This window comes from Seriola dumerili, unplaced genomic scaffold (assembly GCF_002260705.1).
Source record: "Seriola dumerili isolate Sdu_G_001 unplaced genomic scaffold, Sdu_1.0 BDQW01000432.1, whole genome shotgun sequence".
NCBI classification, from domain to species: Eukaryota; Metazoa; Chordata; class Actinopteri; order Carangiformes; family Carangidae; genus Seriola; species Seriola dumerili.
In genome coordinates this window covers 3,154,034-3,170,474 of record NW_019174687.1, presented here as the reverse complement: position 1 = coordinate 3,170,474, position 16,441 = coordinate 3,154,034, and the positions used below count along the sequence as shown (strand labels likewise).

Here is a 16,441-nt window from a genome sequence, read left to right as displayed (position 1 = left end):
TCTCTCTCTCTCTCTCCAAATCTTATCCATTTTCTTTTCACTTTCTTCCTTCTCTAACACTAATTTGATGTTTGTATCAGTCCTTACACAGGTGGGGCTGGGTATCACTTTCAAGTTCTCAGTGCTAAAACGGTTTATTCAACACCTTGCTCAGGGTTCCCCACAGGAAGCTGATAAAAGGAGGCGTATGTGTGATAGGATATGGATACAGCTGATCCATATTTAACAAAAGAAGGCAGATATTTTTTCACATGTTAAATATCTAAAACTGGCAAATATTCTTTTAAATCTGGAACAATCTCATCAAAGAACAGGAAAACAAGATGAAGAATGTGACCTGACAGTTGGAGCTAATTTGTTTTGATGGTTTTTAATACTCTGTGTTATGGATAAATTCTGGTCAGTATCATCGTAGATGGATTACTGAATGGGCAAACCAGACAAAGGTATGGTGACCAGGGGCCCAGTGGGTCAGGGGCTGCCGGAGCCTTTTATATGAAGTGACTGTTAACATTTCCCGCGGGAAAGTCAACAAAAGAGACACAAAACCACCACAAAGAGAGACAAATAAATGCAAGATGACCCCAGAGAGTAACTTTGCTGCATTGGTTTAAATCCATGGCCCTTGCTATTATGTCAGAGGGGCTGGGGTCCTTTTGTATGTCTGTTCCCAACGGCCCATTGTTTCATAATCTGTCCATGGTTATCCAGGCACTAAAGCCTTGCTGATTTCTTGGTATTGTTAAAAATTGTCAAAAACTAGCGACTGATGTGAAGCCTCCTCAGTTTAAACAGAGAGATAAGCCCCAGCTTAATCAACCCATCAGTTCAGTGGACACGCCTTTTATGTGAGAAACAGTCCGGAAGAAAAAAATCAAGAATCAGCTGACCTCATGTCCAGTGGCAGAAACTGCGGAGAAGAGAAAACCACTGTGACTGAGATCAACACGAGGTCAACGCCAGCGTCTGGTCTGAGGTCGTGGTTTAATATTGTAGCCGTGAAAGTGTTTGATGATGAAAGGTGTCTGGAGACTGCTTGCTGCTTCTTTTCTAAGATTCATCAGTCTCAGTGATGGCTGGCTTTTTTGTCTGTGACTTTAGACGTGGTTGGACGACATGATTATGAACGCTATTGTTTCACTGGCCTTAGAGGAAGGCGCCATCGCATCAGACTTTCAACGTCAATGGACAACTTTAGGGTGTATGTGCTGCATATTGTCCGGGTGCTGCACTGCATCCTCGCAATAGAGTTCGGCCTTTTTTGCTCTGTCAACATAACATTGAACCGGGGATGTTGCAGTTTCACTCCCCCGAGCTCCAACATTTTTCACACTGCTGTTCTCAGAGCCTGTAAACTCTAAAAATGTCCTCTCACAAACACCTGGATACCAGATCAGTGGGTCGTCCAAATGGAATATCTTTGTAAACACAACAAACACGGCCTCACTTGAAGATACAAGACACAAAGCTACAAAATAAACTTTGCGAGGCTGATCTATTTGCTCATTCTGCTCTGTGGAGTACTGGATAGTAGGTGTTACAGATACAGACATCATCAGACCAAAGCAGCTGCACTAAAGTCTCTGCACTTGAAAACCTCCTCCTCCCCCTGTGTCTCTTCTGTCTTATGTTCTGTTCTCTGATTCTGAAGTGGAAAAAAATCCCTCGACTTTTCTCATCAGGGGTGGAAGCTCAAACTGGTGGTTTGGTACGTGTGAGTCACTGTGGACAAAGAGTGTTAGATCAGTCAGTAAAATACAAAATGACCAGAAAATGTCTTTAGTTGGACATATGTGGTCATCAAGAATTTTAATTGTTCCAAAAAAATTACTGCCACTAGATGTCGCACTGGATCATGTTCTGAGTCAGCACTCTGTTAGTGAAAGCAGCCCTTAAAAACACAAGAAGAAGCTGAATAAAGTTTCCCTGTGAACACGAGAGCCAACAATAAACGATCAAACCCCAACCATTAGCCCACGCTAGCATTTCCATGATATACCCCACAGAAACGCTGACAGGGAGCCAGCTAGCCACAGCAACATTTGCCGAACACATTCATAATAAGGGTAATGTTATCATGTCTACTGGAGCCGATGAAAACAGACATGTAACATTATGAACCATCAAGTCAGTGACGCATGGAGGAGAAGAGAAACCAGTTCAAGCTGGACCCTTTAGCAGCTCGTGGGGTTCTCATCTCAGACTGGGAAAGAAATTCAGCCTTGGACATATACTAGGACCAGCCACACCAATGACACTGACGGAGCAGGTAAAGACACTGGCGAACCGGTAAAGACACTAATGGAGTCGATAAAAACTTTGCAAACTTTTTGGATGTTCTGACGGTTCACTGGCTGACCAGGATTTGAGCCAGAAGTCCCCACGGTCAGTCCGCCTGTGCCCTGGTTTCTTTCTTTGTCGGAGGCTTTTTTTTGCTGAAAACATGGTTTCTAAAGTAGAGAAAATTCTGGAAGGTCACTGTCACCTGAATGCTGCGTACTGCACTGTGTCATCTCACATCTTCAAAACCCACATGATGTTTCATAAAACCTCTGACCTCATGGGCATCTCACCTCCTTCAGCGTAGAGTTCGAGTTTAAATACATGGGTGTACTGTCCCCCTTTTTTTGCCCTTTATTCTGAAATCAGTGGTGGGATGTCTCAGATTTAGTCCAGGTAACTGATCCTCTGCATTATCTAATTATATCTGTTTATCTTTATCTGAGAGTGTGCAGGCAGCTCTTTATTTTGTCCTGCAAGATTATAGGTGAGAGGATATTACTGATTATTTGGTCAATATTAAATGTTTATGTTGGTCACAAAGGTTCATTTAAACTGTAACCAAACCTGAAGCTAGGTGCTGACTGTCCACCTGCTGTCAGCTGCTCTTTGATGCCAGACAAATCAGGTGCTGTGCTCTGTATAGATGTAAAATCTGTCTTTTTAGAGCTTCATGAATTATACTCTAATAATAATATAATATGTCACCACAGCTTGGAGCTAAATAAAAAAGTTATTTCAGTGCCTGTGATTGGCTCGGGGCGTGGCTGAGTGTGGTGTCTGCTTTGTTGTGACATCACAAAGTTCCAGAAGTCCTGACGGCTGGTTTTAAGGCTCAGTTTCTGAATACAGGCTGTGTGCATTTCTCTGTGGACTGAGGCTTTGATACTTTCACAGTATTAATATAGAACTTAGACCTGCTTTATAATCAAACAACACATGGACATCTACCTTTACACTATCTACTAACACATGTTTCTGTTCCAAAAGGTTCAGCATCTTCAAACTTCAGATCTGGGGATGTTTTTTGTTTATGAAGGGACACAACAGATTAACGTGTCCAAACCTCAATGCTGATGCTGTTGAAGCTGTAATGTTAATGAGCTCCTCTCTTCTTTCCTGCCCTCAGTCACCTGGATAATCACCACCTTTGGGACCCCAATGAGTTTGCTGTTTCCTGCTTCAGAATCATCATGTACTCCATCCAGGTACAGCACATACGTCGCTTCAGTTTTGAGTTTGAAATGCAACATTGTCATGGTGTACAGTTACTGTTAGCCTCGCCCTTCCCCCCCTTCTCTTGGATCTGGCTCCAGCACCTGTCAGTCATTTTGACGAGCTGTCATCCAGCTCAAGGCCTGAAGTCAGCGGTGTCCCTGAAGCCTCCACAGGCAGATGGAGAACACAGCTGATCTGACGCTAGTGTCCGCTCTATGTTTTCTTAGATTCACTCGGCTTTTTTATTCTCCCTCCAGCTCCTCCTGCTTCTCAGGCAGCTCTCCCTCTGCAGACTGTGTAGTACAAGTCCTCTTGAACAAAACGCTTGTTGAAGGAGGGTTGGTCCAGGGTAAAAACATCTCTCTATCTGTGAGTGGTTCATGCCCCCAAACTTAGGTTACTTAGACAGGGAGATTCAGGTGTGAGTGGTTGATTTGATACCTTAATTTTTTGGAGCAAATTCAGATTTGTTTTTTTATTTTATTTTTTATTTTTTATTCTTTTGGGCGGGGGGGCATTTTGTGCCTCTGTGAAGTATTGATAGTGTAGAGATGACGGGAAAGGAGGAGGAGAGAGATGCAGCAAAGATCCAGATACAAACCATGATCATCATCACTGTTGCCATGGAGATTTTATCAATACTGAGCCAAATTTTAAGGCTAATTCTTAATGTTTTGTTCCAAATTACTATCAGAAAAAAACAAATACCTTCCCTTGAATGTCTCATTCCCAATTCCTTTATGTGGAAAAAAATTTCAGCCACTCATGATCTTCTTCAGGTTGAATTCTGTGCAGACGATTGTCACCCAGCACCTGCAAATAATTATTGGATGTTTGTGCTTCTCTACCATCATGTTTATTTCTTAAAACCTTAAAAACAATGTAAAAATTGAAATGAAACCTATTAGAAATTGGAACAATATCATATATTGACATATATTTCTAGCCCATACAAATATATATGTTTATATATATGTGCTTCTATGGTAGACATATGTTAGGTACATATATATCCTTCCCAAAGCCTGTCAATGTAAGACTAAATATAGAAATCAATCACTTTATTATTTGTCCCCAGTGGGGCGGTTGGGTATGTAGCATTGGGATATATGCATAAAAACATAAAAGCACAGGGTACATAAATACAAAGATACGCCAGTATGTTTAAAATTAAACAGATACATGTTTCAAATTTTTATAAGTATGTTGTTTTAATAAAGCTGCCTATATGAATCAAATATATATCATTAACAACTATGACTGCAACATATAATACCTTATACTAAAACCTTCTATAAAAATGAAAATATGTTCACCATTTACTGTGGGTGTTTTCATATATGTTATAATAATAATAATGACAATAATGTTTCCTTCTATAAGTGACTTATATGGCAATGTGTAGGAGCATATATTGTATGTCATATGTCACATTTCAGTATTGGTAGTCATCAATATTTGATGATTTAATTTAATATTTAAAATGAATAAAAACATGTTTTCAGGCACTTAAACATTCCTGTATTATTAAAGCTCACTAACGGCTAACTTAATTATCTTCTAATTACATTTTAAATTGTGATGGATGCGAAGTTTGGAACAACACTAACTCACACACTGACTGCTGGTGCACTTATTACTGATGCCAGTCACATTTTCCAACACACATGTCCCTGTCTCACACACACACACACACACACACACAGAGCTCAGACCTCCATCCCACTCCCTCTCTCTGTCCCTCTGACTGTATGTTTAATTGCTCGCTCGTCCAGGACTTCCCAGGCGACACTGAGGTGCTGCCACAGATAAAACACAATCAATGTGGCTGCCGGACGGTTTTGTGTATGTTCTTTGTGAGTGTTTGACAGGCGCTGGCAGAGTTTTGTCTCTCTGATCTGTCCGGGGGGTTTGTGTCTGTCTGCCAGGAGACGGCACCTCTTTGATCTGAGTGAGGGAAAAACAAACAAACCCCGGGTTTGTCCTGCAGAGACGCAGAGACACGCTCGAACGTCCCGCTGTCAGGAGAGAGATGACAGAGTTTGGACCATTTTTAGAAGAAAAACACAGATGATGATCTTTTACATTTTGAGGTGTAGCTGTGGTCCAGCAGTTCCAGGAAACTGATCCATAACATCATCAGGATTTCCTATAAAGAGCTGGTACCAATGTATTGAAGAAGGCCCGATACAAAAAAACAATCTGTACTCTCAGGAGCAGGAAAGACTCACCTGAAATATGGCTGGTTTCTTAAAGGGACAGTCCGACATTTTGAGAAATGCACTTTGTTTTGCAATAAAAAAACAATTGTTGAACTAATCCTTTAACGACAGGAGCATAGGACCAAAAAATCTACTTCAAGATTCAAGTGCTGGATCCAGGTGTGCTGGATTTCTGTTTCTCTGTTTCTCAGTTTAAATGTCTGGACAAAAATGTAGTTTCTGTTGACTTTCCAAACACGATTCGTGTGGGTGCATCTTAAATCTCCTTCCTCTCCGTCTCCAGGCTCAGCACTCCCACCACGTCATCCAGCAGGTTCTGAACCACCTGGACACTCACAACAAGACCACGCCGCGGGTCAGGGCCGGCATCGTCCAGGTCCTCCTGGAGACGGTGGCCATCGCTGCCAAAGGCTCAGTGGGTGAGTGAGTTAAAGGACTGGACTGGTTCCCACTGCAGGACCAGTAGTAACCGGTTTGTCAACAGAAAATGAAGCTCCAATAATTCCAATAAAGAACTGATCAATTAAGTCATTTATCAAGCATTAATGTCAAACACAGTTTCCTGAAATGTTAGGATTTTACTCAGTCTCAGTTTAATATCAACATCAATTAATGAATGAATTAATGAAAACAAAAAGCAAAACAAATTAAAAAACCCAACACATGAATCCATAATGAACAGAGGCCCAAAAGCCACATTCAGTGCCTCATACTGACTTGTACTACATTATAGATATACTGTGTGTATATATGTATATATGTATATATGTATGTATATATATATATATTAATATATATACTGTATATATGATACAAAGCTTTCAATTGACTTTATTCATTCAAATATTGTCAGTTTATTTATAAAAACTAATGACTAAAGTGTTTTATAGAGGGATGAAAATTACAGTGGAATAGAACAGAGAAAGTTATGAGGCTCACTCAAGTCGGTTATTAAAAGTTTATTGTACATTATTTTAGATTTGGACATTTTAATAAACTATAAAAAGGCTAAAGATACGAGACAGATGTCAGTGCAGGGGGAAGATCTTATAGTGAGTGGAAACAGTTTTCTTCTGTGTTTAATTTTTACATTAATTAACATGAAAACATGTTGATTGACAATGAGTCAATGGAGAATATGATAATAACAATGGTAGATGATGTTATAATATGCAGGTGCAACTTTTTCTGGCTGTCACTTAATCTGCCAGATATTTTCTCAATGAATTGTTTTCTTTTACAAACAAATGTAAAATGAGTCTGCTCACCTGGCTGGTTCACCTCATTTGAAGCAGTCTATTAAAAATAATTACTCCTATATATAATAATTGCTATAATAAGCATTGGTGCAAATGAAGTGTTAATACAAACACCTCCCACTGCAGAGGAAGGAATGTAGACTTTTCACTTTGAACAGCCAGAAGAAAAACTTGAAAAGATGAAGTGATGTGCACGTGTTCATTAAAGCAACTGCACAAACACAACACAACAAAACAAAAACACAACAAAAACACACCACAAAAACACAACACAACACAACAAAACACAACAAAAACACAACACAACAAAACAAAACAAAAACACAACACAACAAAACAAAACAAAAACAACACAACAGAACACAACACAAAAACACAACAAAACACAACAAAAACACAACACAACACAACAAAACAAAAACACAACAAAACAAAACAAAACAAAACAAAAACAACACAAAAACAACACAACAGAACACAACACAAAAACACAACAAAACAAAACAAAAACACAACAAAACAAAACAAAAACAACACAAAAACAACACAACAGAACACAACACAAAAACACAACAAAACACAACAAAACAAAAACACAACAAAACAAAACAAACAACACAAAAACAACACAACAGAACACAACACAAAAACACAACAAAACACAACACAAAAACAACACAACACAACACAAAAACAACACAACAAAACACAACAAAAACACAACAAAACAAAAACACAACAAAACAAAAACAACACAACAAAACAAAAACACAACACAACAAAACAAAAACACAACACAACAAAACACAACAAAAACAAAACACAACAAAAACATAACAAAAACACAACAAAACACAACAAAAACGCAACACAACAAAAACAACACAACAAAAACACAACAAAACAAAAACAGAACACAACAAAACAAAAACAGAACACAAAACAAAAACACAACAAAAACAAAACACAACAAAAACACAACAAAACACAACAAAAACGCAACGCAACACAACAAAAACAACACAACAAAAACACAACAAAACAAAACACAACAAAAACACAACAAAACAAAACACAACAAAACAAAACACAACAAAAACACAACATAACTCAGCACAACAAAAACATAAACACAACAAGACACAATACAACAAAAACAGAAACACGACAAAACACAACAAGACACACAAAACACAACAAAAACACACACAACAATACACAACAAGACACACAACAAAAACACAAACACAGCAAAAACAGAAACACAACAAGACACGCACCAAAAACACAACAAGACACAACACAAAACAACTCAACACAAGACACAACAAAAACTGTATAAAGATATGAAGATATGGAGACATCACTGTGGGATCAGCTGTAGTTTATTGAACTGAATTTTAAAAATTCACCAGAGTTGATATGAATAAATTTATATAATTATAGATCAAGCTGTTGTGTATTTAATCTCTATGACCCGTGTTTTACCGCCTCCTCCTGTGGGAAAAATAAAGGAATGATTCAAGAGACCAAAAGAAGCGACATGTGCACCTATGGAATTGAAAGAACGACTCCTCCAAACCTGTGGCTCGGTACAGTATGATGATGTGGTTTAGATTCAAGCTGGATGTGTAGAGCAGTTTACGACATCAACCCCCCACCCCCACCCCCCCACACGGACGCCTGGCATTAACGAGCATGCTGGGTAATCACAGTGTATTTATGTGCAAACAGCAGAAACACAAATTCAAAGTGGTATGAGCTGCGTGTTAATGCCAGGTGAGCAGAAAGGTTCAGATCTTTTCACATCAACACATCTGAATGTTTTAATATGAACGTTCACTGAGAGACCAGAAATACAGAAACACCTGTCCAATACCACAACCCTGCAGGAACCTAAAGGGTCCGTTTATTAACGTATATTAATGTATGTTCCTAAGTTTTTATTGATAGTAATCTGTCCATGCAAATGGTTTTTCTTTCTTTAAGTTCTGAGGTTTCTGCCCATATGCAAATGTAATATATGTACATATATTGAATTTCCATACGTTTTTATTTTATATGTACATATATGTAAAAATTGTATATGAAACCTATTAGAAATTGGAAATATTTCATTTATTGACATATACACTGGACAAAGAAATTAAGGGAACACTTAAATCACACATCAGATCTTGATGAACGAATTTGAAAATCTTTACTGATATACATTGTATAATTAGTTGAGAACAAAATGACATAACGACAACAAATGGAAACCAAAATCATCAACCCACTGAGGGATGGATTCACAATCACACCGAAAATTAAAGTTAAAAATTGAAATCACAGGCAGATCCAACTTATGTGAATTTCATTACGGCAACGTGTGGGCATGCTCCCAATGAGTTGGTGGATAGTGTCCTGGGGGATCTCCTCCCAGAGCTGGATCAGGGCATGAGTGAGCTCCTGGACAGTCTGTGGTGGTACTTGGTGACGGCGGATGTGCCGATACATAACGTCCCATAGGTGCTCAATTGGATTTAGGTCAGGGGAACGTGAGGGCCAGTCAATGGCATCTTTGACTTCGTCATCCAGGAACTGCCTACCCTGGTGCAATGTCCTGCACCAGGAGGAACCCAGGGCCCACTGCACCAGCATAAGGTCTGACAATTGCTCTGAGGATTTCATCCCGGTACCTAACAGCAGTCAGGGTTCCGTTGGCTATGACATCAAGGTCAGTGGTACGGTGCTGGATGATGGCAGCATAACTTTCATGCGTGTCACATGTGCTCAGTGTGAACCTGCTCTCATCTGTGAAGGGAACGGGGCGGCAAGTGCCGGACCTGCCAGTTCTGGTGTTTTCTGACGAATGCCAGTTGAGCTGCATGGTGCTGGGCTGTGAGCACAGGTCCCATTAGAGGATGTGGAGCCCTCATGTCACCCTCATGTAGTCTGTTTCTGACAGTTTGGTCAGAAACATGCACACCAGTAGCCTGCTGGAGGTCATGTTGTAGGGCTCTGGCAGTGCTCCTCCTGTTCCTCCTCGCACAAAGGAGCAGGTACTGGTCCTGCTGCTGGGTTGATGCCCTTCTATGGCCCTGTCCAGTAACGGTCGGTCTCCTGGTATCTCCTCCATGCTCTTGAGACTGTCCTGGGACACACAACAAACCTTTAGACCGCACCTATGGATGTGCCATCCTGGAGGAGCTGGACTACCTGTGCAACCCGATTGGGCAGCAGGTACCACCTCATGCCACCAGTAGTGACAAGGATACTGGCATTAGAATCAGTCAGGAAGGATCAGGAGAGAGCAACTGGCCACCACATGTAAAACAATTCCCCTTTTGGGGGTTGTCTTGCTTTTGCCTCTCCATTGCACCTGTTGTCACTTTCATTTGCACCAAAGCAGGTGAAACTGATTCACAATCACTTGTGCTTCCTAAATGGACATATTGATACCCCTGAAGTTTCACTGACTTGGTGATATACTATAATGATTAAGTGTTCCCTTCATTTTTTGAGCAGTGTATATGTAGCCTATACACATATATACATTTCTATATGTATGCTTATATTGTAGACATATGTTACATAAAAATATATATCCATCCCAAAGTCTGTTAGTATACACATATGTTCTATGTAAAAATTCAAAACATCACAGATATTTTTAATCAATGTACATATACAAATTTTAACTTGGAATGGGAGGAATGACATTTAAAAATACAGCGATACCACAGATGAGTTTGTAATTTGAGTTAATTAACCCTTTAAAAGTTTTCGGTTTACATTTTAGGTGAACTAATATTTATTTCACCTCATTTCCAGTCTTTATATGTATTTATGTATGTATGTATATTTACCAGACACAAAGATAGATGTAAACCATTTAATGCAATACTACACACTTGGATTCATTGACTTGTTCAGGGGTTTCTGTCTTTCTCATCCTCCACTGACTGTGTGATAACAGCCAGTACCTTCAGTTGTGGGTCTGAGTATGTTGAAGTTTCTGATTCAGATACAGTTGTGGTTTTGTAGCTGGATGTTGTTGTTGTAGAGCAGCTCAGTGATGTGAAGCTGTTTCCAGACCTGCTGTGTGTAATCTTCCCTCAGTAGATTAGAGTAGATTCAGTGTCAAAGGGAAATCCTGACATTTACCCTGTTGCAGATGAGAAGATGGATGCTGTCTGTTTCCTGAGTGTTTAGCCTAGCTTAGCATAGAGAGAGGAAGCAAGGGAAAACCTGGTAGCCTAGCTCCTTACCTAACCATATCTAAATTAAAAAAAAAAAAAAAAAATTCCCCAGAGTCTTATTTAATGGGTAAAGGCCTCATTGTGCCACAGGGTGACTGGCTGTTGCTTCCTGTGACAGAGTGAATTAAGGCAACTGGTCCCAGACACAAGACTGTTACACCATGGACTTTGTTTTTCTGCAGCTCGTGTCCATGTTTAAATGTTTAATGTCTGTACTTCTCTGGGAAACCCTAATGAATCCTTTAAAACCTTTAAGTTATTCAGTATGATTTTTAATGACGCAGAATATAACAGATTTCTCTTTAAACTCTTAAACCCTCAGTCAGTACAAACGGATCCTGTGGAGCCAGTCACTATTCATATTCTCATAACTTTATTATGAATATTAGTGAAGACCAGTTTCCACTGATACCAAATATGTAAGGATGAAATTTGGGGGAAATGTGAATAAGATGGAATGATCTCAATGCAAACATCATAACATCAAGCTGTTTAAGACTTCATATCATATTTATAGGCACTGTGGAGTGAGTGGATTTTTTTAAACATTAAAGGTCCATATAGTATAAAGGTAGATGTCCATGTGTTGTTTGATTATAGATCAGGTCTAGGTTCTATATTAATACTGTGAAAGTATCAAAGCCTCAGTCCACAGAGAAATGCACACAGCCTGTATTCAGAAACTGAGCCTTAAAACCAGCTGTCAGGACCTCTGGAACTTTATGATGTCACAACAAAACAGTCACAGCCCCTCAGCCACACCCCAAGCCCTGCCTACCTGGACCCACCATCCAACCATCCAACTCGCAGGATTTGGTTTTTCTGAGTGTTTACCTGAAATCTGCTATATTTTTATTGGAGCACTCAGAAAACAGTCAGCGAATCAGAAGAGAGGCTCAGAACCTCCTCTCTTCTGATTAGCTCACCGACCTGTTGTTACTAGAGCTCCAGAGAGAAGCCTGAGAGAGGAGATGTAAAACTACATTCAGATGGTTTTTGGTTCTTAAAACTACAAATATATCTTCTTATGGATCAACACTTCAAATAAAACACAGGAGAAGAGGAGAATATGGAGCTTAAAGGCTATTTCAGTGGAAATAAAACGAAGAATCTGGATATTCGGGGGTTAGATGGTTAGATGAGACAAAAGTTTTAAAAATGTTCTTCCAAATGAAAGAAATTATATTTGTGAGCAGATTTTCTTGTGGAAAGTTTGAGTGTCGTCTCTGCTTCACAGTAATTTTGCCACACAGAGAATTTGTTGTTTCCCTACACTGGTAGCATTTAAATTTCACGACAAAAGTTTCTCATACTTTGTCCCAGCTGGAAACCTCTCGGTTTTTAACTTTAATCTACTCTGTTATGGTGTGTGTGTGTGTGGGTGTGTGTGTGTGTGTGTGTGTGTGTGTGTGTGTGTGTGTGTGTGTGTTTGTGTGAGTGCAGGTCCCACAGTGCTGGAGGTGTTCAACACTCTGCTCAAACACCTGCGGATGAGCGTGGACTTCGAGCTGGGCGAGAGCTCAAGGAGAAACTCCAGTGCCAGCGCTTCCTCTGTCCGTGGCAAAGAAAGTGAAGAGCGGATCGTCCAGAACGCCATCATCCAGACCATCGGTACAACAGACCTTAGCTTCCTGTCTCACTAAAGGACAGGACAGGAGTTGTCTGTCTTTGTCTGTCTGCAACACATACATACTCATATAGAGTCTGTGTTCAGAGTCTTTGCTTGCAGTCCTGGTTCTGTGCAAGACTTTTCATGTGGAAATAAAAGACTGTTGAGGGGAGAATGTCTTTGTGTTTGAGTGCTGACTCATCTCATCTCTCTCTCTCTCTCTCTCTCTCTGCCAGGCTTCTTCGGTGGAAACCTGCCAGACTACCAGCGAGCTGAGGTCATGATGTTCATCATGGGCAAAGTGCCAGTGTACGGGACCCCCTGCCACACCTTGGACACCGTCAAGATTGGGTGAGTCACACGTTCATTATCCAACAACCCCGGGGTGCTGCTGTAGCCAATCAGCTCACAGCTTCCAAAAGCCCCCACTCCTGAATATAGAGACAGTTTAGCTCTAAACTCTTTTCTTCCCCAGCACATTCAGCTCAGACACAGTGAATACTGAGGTTTCATAGATTGTGATGGAAACATGAAATGAAAGCACTCACCTCTGCTCTTCAAATCATTCGTCCTGTGTTCTCTATGAGGAATAATCAGTATCTAAAAGTGAAAAATTACACATCCAGTACACTGCTTATGTCAGTTGCAGAGAGCTAACTCACAAATCAGCTGAAACAAATGCTGTGGTCCTTATTCTTCAATAGCACTGCACCACAGTGTCTTGTGTGTTGTGCTTCTGCTCAGTCATTCAAACCAGGACAGCAGCTTCACTGCTCAGTGACCTGGAAGCCAAAGGAGCGTTTCTGATGCATCAACAGAGACTTTCCAGGACTAGAGAGCTACAAACAATAAATTTGCGAATTAGTTTTCATAAAGGAATTAGCTTTTGTTATTTCATTTCAGTTGCACTTTAAAGAAGCTATTTGGAAGTGTTAGCATTAGCAGATTTTTACTTACCAGTCTTGCCAAAAGCTTCAGCCATCATTGTGTTTATAAGACAAGAGGTTATAATATGTCCTCTGAGCAACTACTTCTTCAGAACAGACTGGAGGCTACTGTGACTCGGTATCGGCAAGTGACGAGATGAGAGCTAGCTGGTTAGCATTCTAGCTTCAGTAGAAGAGAAGAAGTGATAGAAGTAGAAGCAAAACAAAAAGGGGTTGCTTTCCACCTCTGGAGACAGCTGTTGGTAAGTAAAGGAATGAAGTTTCCTCTAAACTGGAAAGTAAACAGCTTTTAATGCTAACGTTAGCAATGAAGCAATAGCAAAAATTTCCAAAAAAGTCCAATATTAAAGAAGAACAAAGCAAAAATTAAGGAAAAACAAAATTAGAAATAATCAAAATAATTGATCGGAGAGTTTAAGGTGGTCATTTTGTATCAGATACCAAACAGCATCTGCGAAAAGAGACTGTTATCCCGTGATGGTGTTGAAAGTTGAAATCTTCAGAAATTAGTGAGTCTACGCCTTATAAATAAACTTACATAAAGTTACATATGAATAAACTTGACTTAATCATTTTTGCTCATTAGAAACCAAATTGTTTTGTCCTCTTTTCTGTCCTGATATTAATCCTGAGAAAAACAGAATGTCAGTTAAAAGTGACACTAACCAGCCCAACATACAAAACCTGTAACACATGTAATGTCACAGATTTATAAGTGATGTCAATGTGTTAACTTCGCTACTGTTTACATCAGCCGCTGAAAATAAAGCACGTGAAACAGTTTGACATGTAGCACTAGACTAGTAACACAGGACATCACTATAGACACACACACATACACACACACATATACACACACACTCCCCCCGCTGATCCAAAGTGAATTGTATCTTAATCTGTCCTCACTTCACCTTGTCGACACCCTGCAGCGAATCCAGCTCCCGGGTCACTGAGACGACGGCTTCAAAAAAAATAGAAAAAAAAAGAAAAACAGAAAAGAAAAACAAGCTAATCCCTCAGGCCTCAGGGGTGCAAGAACAGATAATCCCAAATCAAACGAACACTGTCCTCCTCTTCCTCCTCCTCTTCCTCCTCTTCCTCCTCCTCCACCTCCCCACAAACCAAGAGGCTCTCCGTCTCTCCCTTCTCCTTTTCGGGTAATTGCCCGTGAGGAGAGATTTGACTCTGCAGCTTGTCAGAGGTCAGTGCACTTACACTGCATTTTAAACTGTCAACACTCAGGATCTGCTGCTGCTGCTCGCAGGATCTTTAGTCTGTAGAAAATGGAGGGAAATGTTTAAAAATTTGATAAAACTGAATTAAATTCCTGCTGGTCTCCTCCTGATTTTCTCTATAACCAGACCAGACAGGAAACAATCAATAATGCCGCTATATGTCATTTCTATAATAAAATACTATTGTAATATTTAGTTCTGTGGTAGAGAAGATATACAAGACTACACTGGTTTATACACCCAAAATAAAAATTGATGCAGATGATTAGAGCTAAATGTTGATGAGTGAAACATTGAACTGTGACTGGGTTAATGATATAATATTTCATAAAATAAATGTAGATGAGAATGAATGAAAGATATCCCACACACATACCCTGAGTCAGAGCATCCTGATTCAGGTACAGCTCTACAGAGGAGCCTGGAAGACCACTTTGAGTTCTGCATGCACAACTTTGAGGACTTGTCCCACGCCAAACACTACACTGTGGTTTATCACAATAAGAGACGGGACTTTACAACTTTGCAAAGTTTTCATGGTCTGTCCGATTTTGAGGTAAATTGCTCTGCTCTTGTTACATGTATTTGATTGGCCAACACATTTCAAGATGAGCCAGGTTCAACTTTATTATAAATAAAGTCATAGATAAATGTATTTTTATTTTATTTATTTTCTGAGCCTCAGTTTTATCCCTTGCACTGTATCAGTGAAGTGGCCTCATTAAAATTTAATGAGGAAGCTGGAGTTATGTTGTAATAACGTTGGTCCATGTTGGTCTGAACATGGCCTTGGAGCCTTGGACATATGTCTACAAAATGCATCATTTCTATCATTCAATAATTACAGCTGCTTTACTTGCTGCTAAACGTGTGTGTGTGTGTGGGTGTGGGTGTGGGCTGCAGAAATCAGAAATGTTGTTGTGTTCAAATTTGCCAGTTTGAAATAACAGGGATTCAGATTCAGACATTTTATTATCCCAAGAGGGAAACTTGATTTGCAGTCAGGGGTACAGATAAAAAACAGACACAAGTGCAACAATATGAAAACACACAACACTATAAAATACAGAACACTATAAAAATAACAATTAACATGTGCAGATTCAGCAGGATTACTGCACTCGGGATGAAGGAGTTTTTAGTCCTGTTGCACCTGAACTGGGGAGGGGCTTCAGGGGGGTCAGTGGGACACCTGTCACCTTAGCAGCCACCTTTACAATCTGGCTCAGGTGTTTTCTGTCTGTCACGCTCAGGTTACCATACCAGCCAATCATAGGGACTCTCCTCTTCTTCTGCTGTCTGATTATTATTTTATTTTTATTTTTTTTCTCTCAGGCATCAGGGAACCAAGAGGATCCAGACCATGCTGCTCAGCTCCCTCATCATGGTGAGTCCTTCCTTGTCCTCTGACCGGAGCAGCAGATTGA

At 40.0% G+C, this 16,441-nt stretch overlaps 1 protein-coding gene across 1 annotated transcript in view; it reads left to right on the top strand.

The window, feature by feature from the left end:
* The window catches only part of efr3a (EFR3 homolog A), a 119,600-nt gene that overhangs the window by 86,606 nt on the left and 16,553 nt on the right, over positions 1-16,441 (top strand). The window contains exons 9-13 of the mRNA XM_022761770.1: positions 3,410-3,488; positions 6,004-6,139; positions 12,667-12,834; positions 13,069-13,183; positions 16,350-16,401. Of these exons, the coding sequence (XP_022617491.1) occupies positions 3,410-3,488; positions 6,004-6,139; positions 12,667-12,834; positions 13,069-13,183; positions 16,350-16,401 (550 nt within the window). The remainder of the gene's footprint in view (positions 1-3,409; positions 3,489-6,003; positions 6,140-12,666; positions 12,835-13,068; positions 13,184-16,349; positions 16,402-16,441) is intronic.